Raw genomic sequence first — 17834 nt, 5'->3', positions numbered from 1 at the left:
CTCATACAAACTACTTCTACTACTGGCATACCCTTCACAGCTGTTTGTGAATTGTATAGGTCTTTTTAAGCACTGTTTCCCTCTATCTGTTTAGCCTGTATCTTTCCGTCTTTTCTTCATCCCTTCTGTATCATCTTTGTACTCTCTAAGTAATAAGCTTGTTGTTTTATTCCTTGGAGTATCAAAATTCTTGTTTAGTCCATCTTTGCCTTGGTGAACAAGCCTTAATTCAATCAGTAACAAAACTATTCTTGCTCTCTAAGATTTCTTTGTGGTATATAGTGATGTAATATGCCTCTTTTGGTTCAATATGTGAACTGTTCGAATTTTTCTACTGATTGGCTTGTCTTGGTTGTCTTGATTCTTTCTGTGGAAAAAAATGCCACCCTTTTGGCAGTTGTGGTTAGAACAGATCAGGACTCTAGAGGCTGAGCCAAATGAACTTGGGTACAGATTTTTTTGCAAAACCTGTCAAGTTGAATTCTTTGTGAGAGTCTGGAGAAGCTTGAAGTTTTGACATCTGTGAGTGGGATCTTTAAAATTTTGGAAACCAGCCTTCCTGAAATATTCAAACTTGTCTCAAATGTAAATGACTTTATGTGATGGGTTTGACAGAGTTTGATTTAGAAAGGAACTTGGAGTTTAATGAGTGTGAAGGTTATCTATTTTGTGGCTATGCAGGAGACACCTAAAACACATGCTGGATGTCAGTTTGTGTAGTTTGCCAGCTTAAAACTGCCAAGTTTAACACTGCATTTCTGTCTGGAAGGTAAGAGAATGGTATTTACCAGATGGGCTTTTCTAGACTTCTAAGGCTGTTTTAATACTTCTATCAAAGGATAGTAATGGTTTATTTTATCATTTCTACTGAAGAACTTAAATATTCCTGTGACATTGCAGTATTTGAAGATGAAACTCAGAGTTTTACGTGTGCTGAGAAGTCACTCTTCTGCTGATGAACTGTTAGGGGAAAAGAAGTTCTGCAGGCACAGAAAAGATCCATTGAATAGTTGTTTCGCTTTACGTTTGTGTCTTCGTTTGAAAGACAGGCATCTGCTAGGGAGGGGCGGGGCCTCTCTAGGAATGGGGAATTCCAATCCCTTCCCTCCAAGTTATTATAACTTAGAAGATTAAAGAGACTTTTCAGTCAGAGCTATGGGGAAAGGAGTAACAGTTCTTTACTAGTAAGTATAACAAGGAAAATAAACAGCAACAACTACAGCATTAATAATAAACAGAACCAGGAACCTTGAGGGGCTTTGTTTCACAGGGCCTGGGGCAGTCTGATCCCTTGGGACCCCGAGAGCATCAAGCTGGAACGGTGGAAACTCCCGGGCTGCAGGCTGGAACGGCGAGGGTCCCCAGCAGGCAAAGGGGGAATGTCCTGGCAGGCAGGGGAGTGTCCCAGCAAAGTGAGCAGTGCTGAAGAAGCCGTGAAGGCTGTACAGGGGCTGGCCCAGCTCCAGCAGGGCAGGTGAAGGGGGCTCCGAATTCCTGGGCACATGAGCAGATGATGGATGGTGGTAGAATTCCCAGGAATGGACCCCTTCGTTGACAATGAACTCCTCCCGCAGCAAGCAGCAGCCTGACCGTCCTCTCCAATGCTGAGAGCAGGAAGAACCCTCAGCTCCCCCAGCCCTCTCCTTTTCCCTCCCCCAAACTTCGTGTGATCTTCTCCCTCCCAGCCAAGTCTTTTGTGTGGGTCAAGCACCATCTAAGCACCAGCACTTTGTTTCCTAGTAACTCATGGGGAAAAAATTCTTTAAGACAAAAAGGGACAAACCTAACCCCCAACAATTTGGTAAATCAGAATTGCTGGAAAGAGTTGCCTAACTAACTATATAATTACTGGGACAGAAGGCAGACATAGGGAAGTCAGCCAAGTAATTACTGTTTTAAAACTGGAACAGTTGTGCTTTAAGACTAGAAATCTTATTCTTCAATAACATAAAAGGCATGTATTTCCTTGCTGCAAAGCTGGCCTCTTAACAGACGCCCGACTTACGTGGCATGGCACAACTCTTCGCAGTTTCCTATCCCCTAAGATACTGTAATACAGAGGATCAGATTGAATATTAATTTTGGTACAAACATTACTTTGGTACAAACATCCGTTATTCTTGGAAAATAATGAGGTCCCCAGAAAAAGGTTTAGGCAACTGAAGCTTGTTGGCTGGCCTAGCTATACAGAATTTTGAGAAATATTATGTTCTCCTGAGCAGAGTTGTTTCCAGTAGGAAATGCCAGTAAGGCAGGTATTTCTAGATTCCTGATGCTTGAGAGTACATGCTTGGAAGTGTCTCATTGGAAAGATTTTGCAGGCAAAGGACCTGTCTTCTGCTTGGAATACTGATCAGCAAACCCTCTCCTGTAAAAAGCAATCCAGAGGCCACCTTAAAACAAACAAAAAACCAAACCAAACAAACACAAACCCACAAAAAACAACAGCAAAACAAACAAACCTGACAAAAACCCACTCAGTGGTGGATGGAGAAAGTGAAGTTGGATTATGATAGTTTAGTGGTTGGAACAGTTGAATGGAACAGGACAAATAACATCTCTGTTCTCTCCTGTATCAGAGGTTTCAACTTCCTGTTTTCTGTTAGTCAGAAGTATGTCCTAACCCACCAAGCTGAAAAGTGTGTGGGCAAAAGCATCTGCATGTATACATTACTGCTGAATATGGAGTGTGAATAACAATGTAGTAGTTTGGTTTTTTCCCCAGAAAACACATTCATTGGCCACCAGGTGCTTACTAAGCAGAATCATGGAGCAGATCCTTTTGGGGCATTTGGAAAATAAGAAAGTGATGGATGACAACCACTATGACTTCACTAAGGCAAATTTGACAAATTTAGTGGCCTTCTATAATGACCACTAACTAAAGGGAGACTGACTACAAGAAGGCTGGAGAGGGACTATTTTCGAAGGCCTGTAGTGGGGGGAATGACTTTTAGGTTGAGGAAGGAGAGATTTATATTAAATATTATGCAGAAATTCTTTACTGAGAGGGTGGTGAGGCACTGGCACAGGTTATCCAGAGAAGTGGATGCCCCATACCTGGATATGTTCAAAGCCAGGTTGGATCAAGCTTGGAGCGGTTTGGTCTACTGGAACGTTCCCTGGCTATTGTACAGGTTTGGAACCAGGTCATCTTTGGGGTCCCTTCAAACCAAAACCATTCTATGATGCTTTACTATATGATGACACATTTTTTACATAACTTTTCTAATATATTAATTTCTTCATCCAAAAAGAACCACTTGAGCACTTAATATGATCCCCTAAGTAAAAGAGGGCTCCATCCTGGAACAGCATTCCTGTCCATGTGTCTGCTCTATGGGCCACAGCTCCTGCAAGGTGCTCCACTGTGCTGGGTACATCCAGGGTACCTCATCAAGGTACATGCACCTCCTCCAGTATGGGGCTCCCTATGGCCTGTAGGTGGATTTCTACTCCACTGTGAACCTCCCTGGGCCTACAGGAGAACAGCCTACTTTACAGTGGGCTATCAGGAAATCTCTGAGTGCATGGATCAGTTCCTGCATGTCCCTTCTGAATGACTTTGTGGTCTGCAGAGTTGTTTCTCTCAGTTATTCTCATGCCTCGCAGCTGCTGTGCAGTGCTCTTTACCCTCTCCTGTATTTCCTAATATAGCAGAGGCATTACCAGTATGGCTGAGGGGCTCAGCTTTGGGCAGCATCCAGGTCCATCTTGGAGCTGACTAGAACTGGCTCTGACACAGGGACAGCTTCTGGTGTCTCTCACAGAAACCACTCCTGCAGGCCCACTCACTGCCAGACCCTTACCAGGTAAACTTGCAGGCAGTAAACTTACACTGCCTAAACTTGCAGGCACTTACCTAGCAAGGAAGACGCCTCTTAAGAAGGTTTTTTCAGGTTTTGGTACAGTGAAACTGGAAGGTGGGTAGTCTCTTTTGGAATGCAAACTGCTGTAATTTTTCTGGTGGAGTAATGCATAAACTGCTACATAGTAATGCTTCTGGAACATTGTAAAAAATATCTGCAGTGTTCCCACAGACAGAAAGAACCTGTTCACAGTTGTCATTTGCATAGATTATGTCTTTCCATAAAACATAATCTGAAAGCTGTGCTTGGCTTGTAGGCAGTATCAGTGTCTGGCTAAAGCAATAAATAAAGGCTACTTTTCATCTTTCCTGGAAGATTCTTGTCATGTTTAGGGAATATGTTAGCATATTGTGAAATCTAGAGTTGTTTGTTTGATGCAGGATTGGAGCAGGTGACTTCTTGTAAAGCTCTGTGGTGTAGTCTTTATGATAATCTTTTTGTTTCCATTTTTTAGCCTATTTCTTGTCTGTTATCTTGCACATCAATGGAGTTTCTTGCTTAATGTTACTGAATAGAGCTGAGTTACTGAAACTTTGTAAGGCTGATGAAGTTTGTATTTGATGAAGAGAGCCAAAGGTTTTTCTCAGCTTCATGTACTATACTTGGACCTTATAAATTCCAGTACTTATATCCCCTTGAGTTTTCTGTGATTATTGTTTGTTTCTTTGTAGGTTTTTCTTTGTTGGGATTTGGTTGGTTTGTTTAGATTGTTTGGGTTTGAGGTTTGTTACTGTGGAAAAGGAACAGAACAACATCTATATGTAAATGTAAGTTTTTTAATATTGATTAGATGACACAGGAGAAATTTTGTGTTTAAATTGTTTTAAATTGGAGAGAATATGTATCTCTTGCTGTGTAAGGTACAGAAATAAACAAGTCACATATGGTTTACTGACAGCATTGTCTTCAGCAGCTTCTGTGTTTGGCATCCTTTCCCTCTTTTCTGCCTTTTGACTGTCCTATCTCTTCTCTCTTCCTGAAAAAATGCTATTGTTGAGTATGGGTTCTTGTTAGTAGTTCTAAAGTCTCACATTCAAGTTAGAAATATTGTCAACTTTTTTGAATCATCTGTAGAAAGGTCACACAGGCACAGAGAACTCTTTGGATTGCAGTGCTTGGTGCCCTCAGCTATCAGACTCGACTGGTCCTGTCTTCTTCCTGTCAGTCCTCTGCTTGTTTCCTCCTCATGCTTGCTTTCTTACATCACCAGCAACCCAACAAACTGTCTTTGGTGGTTTCTTACATGATAAATCATATTGCAGAATTGGAGTTTTAAAACCAGTAAAATGCCTCAGCAGGAGTCAGACAAACATTTTCACTTTTAAGTGTACTGTTAATGAAAATACTAGCCATAGTGTTTCTAGCAGGAAGATATTGAAAACCTTTTGTTATCTTGAGACTATCTGAAAAATTGCTATTATTTGTGGTTTAATGATGTAATTTAAATTGCTGAAAGCTGATAAGGATTGCAGTTGGAATATGCCTACATCAGTAAAACGTGAAACTTTAAAAGGAACAATATGGAGGTAGAGCACAGGGCAGTGGTCTGTTTTGTTACTATTATGTGTGTATATATATGCAGAATCATGTAACAGATGAGCAGTATTTTTGATTCGTTGTTATTTGTTTGATAAAATCCACAATATAAATGTCACTGTTTTGATATAATGGCTTTTTAAAAAGTTGATTTCCTGAGTGGGTGGTGATTTAAAAATATTTTGTAACTGTTTAATGCATGATGTATTGTCTTTTTTTCTTGAGATAACAGACAAGTACTTTTACAATAGTTTTGTTCCATTAGTTTCCATTAGCGTGCAGTATAGAAAGTATATATTTGTTATTTTGATGGCTGTAGAGACACAGAAGAAAATCTGGTGAAATGCTTCTGTTTGTACAGGAGTTGTATATGTTCTTATTAGTATTCAAAATGTGAGGGTTAAAACTTTGAGCCCCTTTTTCATGACTGCTCAGACCACTGCTGCTGGGTTGAGCTGATGTGTTGCTGACAGTTACTGGAATAGTAATATTTATTATGGTCTAAGTAAATATGAAAAACACTGGGGCTGGATTGCTGAGCTGAAACAATTTGGAATGGGGACAGTAAAACTGTGGCTATATCTGTTAATGCAGTGGCTTCTAGGTTTTGGCTCATTCTTTCAGAATATGCTTTTGGAATTCCTTTAAAATATTCTTGTGGAAATTGAGAGATGGTCACTTTGAAGAAAAATCTGTAGAGCACCACTAGAGTAAACAGAACTTGGAATGCAGGGCACAGGCTATTAAAATCTCTGATTTTATATATTTAGTATAGTTTTATCCTTTTTTGGGATTTTATTTGGGGGGGGGGGGTGGCATGGAGCAGGCCAGTGGGTACTTTTGGCCATGGCATATCATGTTGCAGACAGGCCACACGTGGTTGAAAGTCTTTTTAAGAACACCAGTACATTTCTCAAAAAAAGCGAAGATTTTTTTTAATCTATAAGCTGTGAAAGAGAAACTCTGTGTAACAGGTGAAGTTTAAACCTAGTTAGTTTTACGTGGAGAAGTCATAGCATAGCAGGAGATGGTTGTCTGGATGTTATAGATGCTATCTCTTTGGAAATAGGTCAGTGTATGTTCCAACACAAAACTTTGGGTTTTGTCTTGTTTACAGTGCAGTCGTTCATGACTGAGATGAGTACATAATTGTCTAACATTCACTGTCTAATGAGGCTTATGTTCATGCACCAAGTGCAAGAAGATCTAACATGACATATCTCTGCCCCTTATGTTTCTGGTACTGCTGCTGCTTACTTCTTAATACAGAAAGATGGTGCTGGGAAGACTCATATGCTCAAAGGGCAGCAAGATGGAATTCTGCATAGGGCATCATGTACTGGAAGCTTCTTCCATCAGCACTAATAGTATTTCTGAAGCAGAAAGACAGTTCCATCTTCTTGCTCTGCCATTTATTATTTCTCCTTGGCATACAGCCAGAGAACCATGTGTTTACTCGAGCGTGGTCTTACTGCATTTTTGATGTCAGATAACTATAGATGGTGTTTGGGAGACTTGTGTAAGTTGTTCACTGTAGTTACAGTCACTTAGTATTTCTCTTCGCTTGTCCCTTTTCTTGGTTTATTTTTATTTCACATTCCACAAGAAAGAAGGGGCTATCTCAATTTTTATTGTAGCCTTTGGGAAAAAGAATTTTAATTTCCATCTCTGAAAGCATTAATTCTAAAAAAGGTAATTTATTAAATATTTGCTGACATAAATTTATGGTAATGACAGTAGCTTACAGTATCTGCTGTCAGGAAGATAAACTGGCAACAGTTAACATCAGCAGTCAGAATGTCAGTTTATATGAAATTCAGTAAGTTCATGCAGTAGTTCATAAGCCTGAAAAACGTCCATATCCTTTTAATGGTATGAAAACTCTGGGGCCTAGTGAGAGTAACATGGAGTGGCAGTCTAGTTATTCATTTGCCTTCAAAGGGGTAAACAATGTTAATCTTGGAGAAAATAATCTGTTAATGCCAAGCAAACTATGTGGCTGTTCAAAGTCTGTTTTCTGCACATGAAGCCCTACCAATGTACTTGCCACTCCTAACAGCAACAGTCTTCAGATTCTTGAATTGAGGAAGCTAGTATAACAATGAGTTTTCAGATAGGTCTTTTGGGGAAGCGTGTCAGGTCATATATATCTTTGTGTCATTTGTCGACAAAGATACTGCTCTTTCCCTTCAATCTATTTGTGTAGGTTTACTTGCTTTAATAAATAATCCTTTTGGGCTACAGAGACTTGGTTAGTGCCAGACATCCCCATGAAATAACCAATCACCAATTGTATACAAACTTTATAACTTCTGCTGCTCTCACAAAGTGTACTACAGGAATAAGCAGGGGAAAGAAGGCCTAAAAATCTTGGTTTAAGACCTTCAACTTACTTGTTTCAAGTCACTGTTCTTCCTTCTTTATGAGAAAATCTTAAGTTTTAGAAAGTTGTTAAGAAACTGTTTACCAATGTACAGATTTTGGGTAGGAGGAACTTAATTTTTGGGGGGTTTATCATAGGTTTGTTTTTTGTTTTATAAAATTCTGTATTAGTTGCCAGTACATGTTGGCAATAACCTCTGCCTTTCTGAAGATTGCTAGAAATAGGATTTTGAAAGCTCTCTTTCTTTACCATGTCATAAACAGGATTAATTTACCTGAATACCAATTTCTAACTCTTGTGACAGATGAATTAGTTGTTTGAAATTTCATCTTGTTCTTATTGCTTGAAAGGCAAACAGCTACAGTTTCACATTCTAAGAGAAAGAAATATTTGTTAGCAGAATTGAAGGACAACAGATGCATGGCAAATAGGTTTAAGAAATAAATCTTTTTAATCCTCTTCTGTGAGCCCGGGATCCTTATCCTCAGAGCTCAGTTTCACCTTCTGGGTCTGAAGTTTCTGTCTTTGTCTTGGGGTGCTTTTATGATGATACTTCATTCCCTAATCATCTCCTTTATGCCCAGAAATGTCTGCAGTATCTTTAAGATGAACCAGGCATTGAGGCCAGAGCCTGGGAACATCTGGATGCGGGCTCTGTTCAATCTTTCTCCCTCTGGGTGCTCCAGACAGCCTGGACTGGGGACATGGCGTTGTTCTTTTTGTTGGACTGGATTTTTTGCTAGCTTGAAGGAAGAAGCTCCGCTTCCCCTTCCACCGTGCCTCGCCGCTGTACTGGGAATCCTCTCAGTGGCTTTTTGAACTGTTTTCGGCTTGACTTGTTTTTCTTTTCGGCCTGTGCTTGGAGCCGGTAGGACTGCCCTGAACCCTGGACTTCAGAGGAGCTGAACATGAGACAGGACATTAAAATCCACTAACTTTGGCTGCTGTGAGGAGGAGGCCCACGGCAGAAATTCAACAGCTTTCCCATCTGCTCTGCCTCGGGCTGCTATGTGATCTCCTCTTCCCCTTCCCAGAGACAAAAGGGACCAGCTGCCGTTTTGTTTAACGAGCCACGAAATCAGCCTGTGTATTTTTTTCCCCGGGCATTTTTCTGAGGTTTTTTTGTTCTGCTGTTGGTGTGTGTGAGAAATGATGCTCATTTTTAAAATTTTAAAGGATTCTTAAACCTTAACAAAATGCAACAAAAGACTGAATAAGGAAAAAATTACAGTCCTGGGAGTTTGGTGACCTTCCACCACCTGCTTGTCTACAAAATGGATGCACTGCCTTTTATATCCCTGGCGCCTCCCAAAATCTTGTCAGTCAGCTCCTTCTTTGAGGTGGAAAATTGGTGGAAATCACTTTCCTACAACTTGATTGGAGGTCAGGTGTTGCCATGCCCCACCTCCTAGTAACAAGTATTGCCCTCCCCCCAAATGCCTTGACTTCCAAGGCCATCCAGTGACAACAGTAAAAGGGGTTGGGGGAAAGAGAGCGAACATACCGCAATGACTTAACTATACATCAATAAAACTTCTCTTAACATACATAATATTTATCCCTTAATTGTGAGAGCCAACCACTGTATTACCTGTCTATAACATTGGGTGTCTGCGTGTGTGGAGGGTAGGTTTCAGGGAATTCATATCTAGAATTTATTTAATCTTTTTATGTGCCTTGGGCAGGCAACCCCTGCTTTTTTTTTTTTTTTTTTTTTTTTTTTTTTTTTTTTTTGGTTGGGTGGTTGGTTGGCTTGGGTTTGGTTTGGTTTTTTTGTTGTTGTTTTTAATAAGCAGGATTTGGGGGGTGTTTTTTTCACTTTCACCCACTGGTATCAATTTCTCTCATTGGCAGCAGAAAAGGGAGTTATTGAAGAGCTTTTTCTCTTTAGAGGAAATGCTCATTCCAGGGCATTTTCTCCTGAAATTTCTCTTCAAAACTGAAACAACATTGTTGACCCACGCCTAGCCTCTGAATTAGGACAGATTCTTTCTCAACAACTTTTGCTTTGCTTACCCTCCCCATTCACAGGAAGCTGAATGGTTGACCACCACTGGGAATTTATTATTGCTTCACTTAGTTCATAGGACAGCCAAAGTAATTTTGACTGATACTTAAAAACAAATTCAGTTCTGCTGAGACATCACTGTTGAATGGCACTTGCGTAATGACCTACAAATAAACAACCAAACCCATTGGATCAGATGAGTTGCTAAACAAATAACAGCTTGTTTATTTTCTAAGTAGTAGTGATGCGTTATAATTAATCTGATAAAACCATATACATCTCACAGCATCAGTTACCTTTTTAAAACAACAGATGCTTGATCTGTGGCTCTATTTCTGTATACAAGTTATTTTGCCAATGTGTTATTTTCACAACATGTTGAAAGGCTACAATATGTGTTCACTGCTACGTTAGTGGTTAGAAGCCTTATTGTCAGAAGGCAGTGATAGTGTCCATCTCTGTATTTAATTTTTCAAAGTGAAAATAAGGCGACACTTTGTTGCGAGCCATCATACACGTTCTGTGTTCATAGAAAAGATTTGCTCGAGTTTTAAGACTAGGGTTTTTTTAATAGTCCTAATGGCGGCTTTATGTTTTTCATTAGCGCTACCGTCTGTTTGCTGTTGACATTTGATCACAAAACTTTAGAAAAAGCAGTCAGTGGCATGGATAATGAGTTAAATCTTGTAAATATTGGAATAATATTTTTGTTATATTTTTCATGTAAAATATATAGTCTCCACTTAAGCCTTTTTAAGTTAGGAAAAAGATGCGTTTGCCAGCTTTTACTTCTGTGAACTATATTGTCTATTTCTAAAATTTATAAATCCGTAGTTTGATAACAATTTTGAAACTATTCCTCATGTTCAAAACATACCTATAAAAGTGCAGAAAAGATTGTGTATGGTGCGCAGTTTTATTTCTGATGCTTTGTTCAGAGGTACATAATTGTCCAAACACTTTTTCTAAATGAGAAGAGTTTATTTTATCTCCCCTTATCAAGTGCGTTGAGTTTGTTTATTTGTTTGTTTGGTTTTTTTGTCTATTTCTTGTAGGTTAAAAAGTAATACCATCTCAGGGAAGCCTCAGCGCACTGTGTGTTTCTTGGAGCAGCAACTCTAATCAGTAATGAGCAGATGATAACAAGTTAAACAGTGCCTGGTAAACAACACAGTCACAGTCGCAACACTGCACAAGCAACATCAAAGAGCAGGGGACTTTGGTGTTCCCAAGTCAGTAGGAAACATGCCCAGGATCTCAGCTGCCAGAGTGCCTGCAATTTTTACATAGATTTCTACAGGCCTTGTAACCATGTCTGTTAATGCCACAGAGAATGATCCTCCCAGATTCTTTGTGGGTGGAGAAGATGGAGAAGGATTATTGGATTCAGCCAGATCTACAGATTATGAACACTTCTATGACCATGGGGAAGAAGAGGAGGAAGAGTATGACTCTGTAAGTACTATAGGGAGACTTGTTTACTATTCTTTGTTCTCGAGCATTATTTTTGATTTCCAGATTTTTTTCAAAAATGGTTTTCAAAATATATTTCAGTATTTAATTATTTTTCAAAAATAGCATTAGCTCATGTAAGTCTAGTACTGAAATGGTAGTCTAAATTGAGAAATTGTTCATATTCAGATCTGTCAGTAATGTTTGGAAAAGAAGGATGCCAGAAAATTAAATGAACCTTGAACTGTGAAGTAGATGTGCTTGATTTTAGAGAGATTCAGGGCAACTGAGGTTGATGTGCATGATTTGCAGACATGATTTGGATTCTGGGAATGAACTTGATGATGGCATAAGCCTCTGTTTTATTTATTTAGATAGGTTGAACCAAAAAAGTGATTGAGAATTTTACTTTTATATGCTGTCAACTGCTTCAGAGTTTACCCTTTTTTTTGTTTGTTTGTTTTCTTTTCTTTTTTTCTCTGTCTTGGTATATTGAAAGTGCATACTAAGTTAATCTTAAATTATACCTTAGTTTATTATCTTTATGAAGTGTGATGGATTGTGTTTGAGCACTATGCTCACCAATTTTTAGCTTGGTTAAGACAAACTCTTAATTTTATTATGCATGAGTCATGTCATTTTTTAAACTCTTTATTGTTTGTTTTTTTTGCAACATTGGACTTTATGGACGAGTAAATATTCACTAATTGTAAATATGTCTAAAAAGTTAAAATGCAAAAGAGCTTTGCTAAAGCACTTCCCATGATTAAAAGTTACTTGGAAATGCACAGTAATGGTGCAAAATTAGCAGCTCAGGTAGCTCAATTCAGTGACTATTTTGGCAAGGGAAGGTAGCTGGCTAGGTTTTCAAAAAGTAGTAGGTTGAATTAAAGGATTGCTCTGTCAGTTTTTTATTTGTTTCCTTTATAGAGCAGAGTAGGCTGGTTCTAAAGTTGCCTTTAGAAATACCGCTGACAAAAAAAATTATTGAAAGTTAATGTGAAAGTAAATATAGAGTATGCAAAAAAAGTGAAACGGTTTGCACACAAAATAGTTCAGAAATCTTGAAAAGTACTTTGTTGTTTTCTAGTTTTCTTTTTCATAATTCACTTGTAATATTAAGTGATGAGATGCCTTGTGACTATTAATTAGACATAAAAAATGACAAAATTGAAAAATCAATTGCCAGTTAATTTCAGAGTAAGCCATAAGTATGTTTTTGTTCAGATTGGACACTCGTGACTTACTTTTTGATCATGTCTGTTTGTTCCTGGTAACAATATGTGGGAAAGCCCAGGCCCTTTCTAGTGAACCCTTATTAATATTGCCTTGCTCTTTGTTATTTTGCCCCTTATTAAAGTTCTTCTTTTTCAGGTCACCAAATTATGCCTGTCTGTCATTTATTTTGCCGCCAAAGGGACTTTCGCCCTCTAAATCCTGTAGTGACACCCCAGTCTTCTTATCTGGGCCTGGGAATTGTCCTAGCAATACTCACAAAAAATAATGTAGAGCTGTTTCGCTCTTGAGGCTTTTTTTGTGAGGATAGAGTGTGATGTGATCTTACATTGCATTTTGTTATCTGCTAGCAATTTACCTGATTAAAAACTAAATAAAAAGGTAGCACATGAATTTTAAGAGAAAATACCTGCTATAGTATTGTGCTGCTAAAACCCTTTTGTATTTTGAGAACATATAATAATTACTTTTCCCTTCCCTTTGCCTCCTTTCCAGCCACCAGAAAGACAAATTGCAGTTGGGATTTGTTCAATGGCTAAGAAATCAAAGTCCAAACCAATGAAAGAAATTCTTGAACGCCTCTCCATGTTTAAGTATATAACTGTGGTGATATTTGAAGAGGATGTTATTTTAAACGAGCCAGTAGAAAATTGGCCTTTATGTGACTGTCTCATTTCTTTTCACTCTAAAGGTAAATCTTGTAATAATAACATAAATACTTGTGACATCCAAATTATTTAAGCTCTTTGAAAGTCCTTTTAGGTTTTCTGTCTTGAAGCTTTATTGGATTTTCCTAGGAAGTAATTATTTTGTCTTCTTTAATATAAACAACTGACTTTTAAAGTGCAAATTTTTTAAATGATACTCCTTACGTTGCTTGAGAAAGTCCTGTCTGACACAATAGAATAATAGCTGTCCCACTGGTAAATACATTTGAAGACAGTGAAAATAGTGATCTAATGCAAAGGTTCCAAATTATTCACTGGTAATGTGTTTTGTAGTTTTAATTTGTTTTTCTTAATAAACATTTTAGGGTTTCCACTGGACAAAGCAGTAGCATATGCAAAACTCAGGAATCCATTCATAATCAATGACTTGAATATGCAATATCACATACAAGACAGGTAAATAACATTAATCACCTTTTAAAGCAAGCCATTTTTGTCAGATTTTGTCAGAGACAAATAAAAATTTGTTGTTACTGCATAGCAGCACTTCCAGTGTTTTGTCCCTGCCCATGGTGAAGGGCTTGGAACTAGATGATTTTTAATCTCTTTTAATTCAAACAATCCTGTGATTCCCTGTTTGTGTGGTAGTTTAAATAAAATTGCAGTGAATGTTACACTTTATTAATGTATGCACAGTTTTCTGGGTTGTATCTTCAGGTGTTTTTTTCTTTTGCTGTTTTTATATTGATATGTTTGAAGATTTACCAAGTTAGAAATTTGGTGATGCTAAGCTAAAGCTTAGCAAATAAAAAAGTTTAAACTCTTAAAATGCATATAGGATAAGTATGTATAGCCACTGTACAAGCTCAGATAATTTTAGAATTCACATGATTAACAGGGTTGGTTTTTTTCTTTCTGTAAAGATGATACTTAACTGAAGTTGTTGGTACTCAAAGGTCATGTGATTATTGAAAGTGAATTTTCTTTTGGAGCTGAGGTCATGCATAGCAAACATTAATAAAACAATAGTGAGCAAAATATATATACACTGGAGCCTTCTGAACAGTAAGTAGACTTGCTAGTGCCTTCAGTTACTGTTCTGTATAAACTCAAAAAGAATGGTTGCAAATTTCCTTTAACAAGACAATTGTTTTGCGCAAATGTCTGTTGCACTACCAGAGAGGAAAGGACTGGCATTGCAAAGCGCATTTTTATTGACATTGAAGAGATCACTGTAAAGGTACAGCTGTGTCGGTGACCTTTAAAGCATTATATTAGTAAATAGAGTATTGTATGTGTAACCTTACCCTGCGTGATTTGTAAAAAAAATTGTGTTTATTTTTCTCCTCCTTTACTCATGAATTGTGAAATGCAAATATTAGCAAGATTTGCTGGCTTATTGTGCAATATTTGTTCTTTTCTTCTAGAAGAGAAGTCTATGGTATTCTCAAGGCTGAAGGCATTTTACTTCCTCGCTATGCAGTTCTGAACCGTGATCCAAACAATCCCCAAGGTAAAAAGAACAGAGAAAAAATATCAACCATTAGCATCTCTTTGTTTCCACTGGTGAACAGTATGGACATAGTGGAAAGCTAAATTTTGCTGCCTAGACAATTTGGTTTTGCAAGTTTGATTTCTTCACCAGCGTTTAAACTGTTATTATGGATTGACCCCTACTGGCTGTGAGGGGCAGTATGTGAAAAAGAAAAGAGATTGAGGCTGTGTAAGCACTGTTCAGCATTAACAAAAACATCAAGACTTTTTTTTGTCTCAAGTTCAAAACATAGCACCATAGAGCTGCTCTGAAGAAAATTAACTCCATCCAACCAAAGGCAGTACAAGTATGCAACTGACAAGTATGATTCTGACACCATACATCTTACAGATATCATAGAATAACTAGAATATAAGGGTCTCCTTACTCAAATTGAGCTTCTAATATGACACCAAAGACAACATTCAGGATATTTTATTAAACCCAATTACTAGTAATTTTCCTTAGGAAACTAATATTGACAGGAACAAATCAGGCTATTGAATACTTCCCCTTCTGAGTATAAGCAGCCATATATTTGAAATCTATTCTAGATATATCTGCAGATGCTGTACTATGGATGTAAATTGAAATATTTTTTTTGTGTACCTGGAAACAAACTGAAAATTTCTACTAAAAGGAAGACTTTAAGCAACAGTAAGAGATTGCAATGATAGGTCAAGGGAATATTTGCATTCAAATATCCGTGTGATCTAGTGGAAAAAGGGCACATTTGTGCTTCAAAATTGAAATTAAAGCTGCTTCTTGCAGTTAAGCAGTATTGAATACCAGATGCCTGATTGCTGACACCAGAGGACCTAATCTTATATGCAGGGTGCATCTATCATGCAGTATGAGACAGTTCTAACCCTATGGAAGGTGCTGTGGCATCTGATACCACACTGTGTGTACTGTTCACCTGCCAGCTCCCTGATATTTCAGAGAAAGGCACTGAAAAAAAAGACAAATAGCACTTCCCTCTCTTCAAAACATTTCCAAAATATATCAGCTTATGCAGCTTATGCACCTGCAGGAGACTATTTCCCATCTGACACTGAGGGAATCAAGAGAAATTCCAAACATAGTATTTAAATAACATAATATAGACATGGTTCTGCAAACATATACTGTATGTGATTTTCAGTTGTTGTGCAGTCAATAACAAATCAGAGAAACAAATATGTAATAGAATATTGCATTAATTACATTAATATTATTATTTCAACCTGCAAATGCAAATCTCTTAATAATTGCATGCCATTAGTACACCATTACATCTGTCTTCTTTGCACTGTTCTTCAGAATGCAGCTTGATTGAAGGAGAAGATCATGTGGAAGTGAATGGAGAAATTTTCCAGAAGCCCTTTGTAGAAAAGCCAGTTAGTGCTGAGGACCATAATGTTTACATTTATTATCCAACATCTGCTGGGGGTGGAAGCCAGAGACTCTTTCGAAAGGTGAGGTTATGGTACTAAAGCTATCAAAAAGCTTTAGGTGTCTAACAGGATTGCTGAGTAAGTCTGTCATGTCCTGCTTGCCCAGGAATGGTGGCAGATCAGAGAAGTTTCAGGAGAGCACGGAGATAGAATGAAGGCCTGTGTTTCTTGCAGTAGATGGTTAGCTACTGCAGATTCTTAGCACGCACCATGAGCGTGCTTCTAGAATCTTACAAAACTCTTTTGGCAATGGTCAAAAGTTTACTTCATTTGGTACAGGAAGTGTTTTCTCAGTATAAGTGTGTTATTTTAGGTGGCTTTAAAGTTTCTCAAGCAGTACCCTCTGAGTTTTTTAATGGAAAAATATGTCTTTCAGATTGGCAGCAGAAGCAGTGTTTATTCTCCTGAAAGCAGTGTGAGGAAAACAGGCTCCTATATTTATGAGGAATTCATGCCTACAGATGGAACTGATGTGAAGGTATGACAACTGCAGATTCAAATATATATTTAGAACAATCAAGTGCTCAAAGAGCTTGTCAGTTTGAAAGTTGATAGTATATCTTGATCAAGGATTAATTTTAAGTGAGTTTTAATACAGTTTATAAGAATGTAATTCTGATTCTAGCTAAACGTAGTACTTGTAATGTAGAGCAGCTCTGCTTGCGTTGTTAGAATCAAGTAATGGAGGCTTGCTATCTAACATACTGTCTTTCTTTTTTGTATTGTATTAGTGCCAGAACAGCATCTTCTTTCCCATGCTAACAGATGCTGCCTAGATATTTTATCTGAAGGTTAAAGGTTACAAAGAAAACTAACTGGAGTAGATCTTAGTATGCTAATTAATAAACAAAAGTTACTTGCTAAAATTTTATGGAGTCAAAGAAAATAACCTTCGTGGACATAATCTGTAATAATTTTCACTCTTTCGTTGATTTAATTTCTTAAGAGAGGTAAAGATTAGGTAAGAGAATGCTAAAACAGAGTGATAATAAAGTAGCCAGCCAGGCATGAAGATTACTTCTTTTCCCTTTGTGTTCATTTGGGCTATTTTAAGCCCATTTCAAAACATGTAAAACCAGTCTTTTACAATATATGTAAGAGATCACCATATTTAGACAAAAAAGTGCGGGTGTAGAGAGTGTGAGGTCTCATCCAAAAAGCCCTTTTATTAATTGCAGTCAGCTTCTCAGTGATGCATGAGGGGAATACTCTTTTCATGTTCACAGAAAAATGCCCTGTTGTTGTTGTGCATTATTTGGGGTTTTTATTGTATTTCATTTTTGTGCATTATTTGGGTTTATATTATATTTCATTTTTATACTGGGTTTTGTAATGGTTTCTTCTGTACCTCCCTGTTCCCCTGGAAAATGTATCATCCTGAAATTTGTCCCTGCTCCTTTTCCCCGCCCATTCTTCCACACTGGAATGTAATCCAACTCTGTTCCACTCCCATCTTATCCCTGATTGGCTAGTGGCTTGTCCACGCCTTTAGCCCCTTTCCCCCTGGATAAAAGTGAAGACAAGGCATGGAGCTGTCTCTTGGCTGGGGGAGAGGGATTGGGCTCCTGACCCTGTGGGGACCGGACCACATGAGAAAGACTGAATAAAGCCCTGATTCCCCACCCCGGATCAAGTGCAGAGACCTTTCCTTTGCCGTTGACAGGCGCCTGCTCTCTCTAAAGGAAAAGGTTCACAGCTGCTCTGGGATTCTG

The 17834-nt window shown here is 38.1% G+C and overlaps 1 protein-coding gene across 12 annotated transcripts in view; it reads left to right on the top strand.

Moving 5' to 3' along the window:
- The window catches only part of PPIP5K2 (diphosphoinositol pentakisphosphate kinase 2), a 50812-nt gene that overhangs the window by 1129 nt on the left and 31849 nt on the right, over positions 1–17834 (top strand). For all 12 annotated transcript variants that reach the window (XM_040091154.2, XM_058424143.1, XM_040091152.2 and 9 more), the window contains exons 2-7: positions 10852–11251; positions 12980–13175; positions 13518–13608; positions 14580–14665; positions 15989–16143; positions 16499–16600. In XM_040091154.2, coding sequence (XP_039947088.1) covers positions 11108–11251; positions 12980–13175; positions 13518–13608; positions 14580–14665; positions 15989–16143; positions 16499–16600 — 774 coding nt within the window. In that variant the 5' untranslated portion in view covers positions 10852–11107. The remainder of the gene's footprint in view (positions 1–10851; positions 11252–12979; positions 13176–13517; positions 13609–14579; positions 14666–15988; positions 16144–16498; positions 16601–17834) is intronic.

The sequence above is a fragment of the Hirundo rustica genome, chromosome Z, assembly GCF_015227805.2.
Source record: "Hirundo rustica isolate bHirRus1 chromosome Z, bHirRus1.pri.v3, whole genome shotgun sequence".
In the NCBI taxonomy this organism is placed as follows: Eukaryota; Metazoa; Chordata; class Aves; order Passeriformes; family Hirundinidae; genus Hirundo; species Hirundo rustica.
This window is presented reverse-complemented; position numbering and strand designations above follow the sequence as displayed.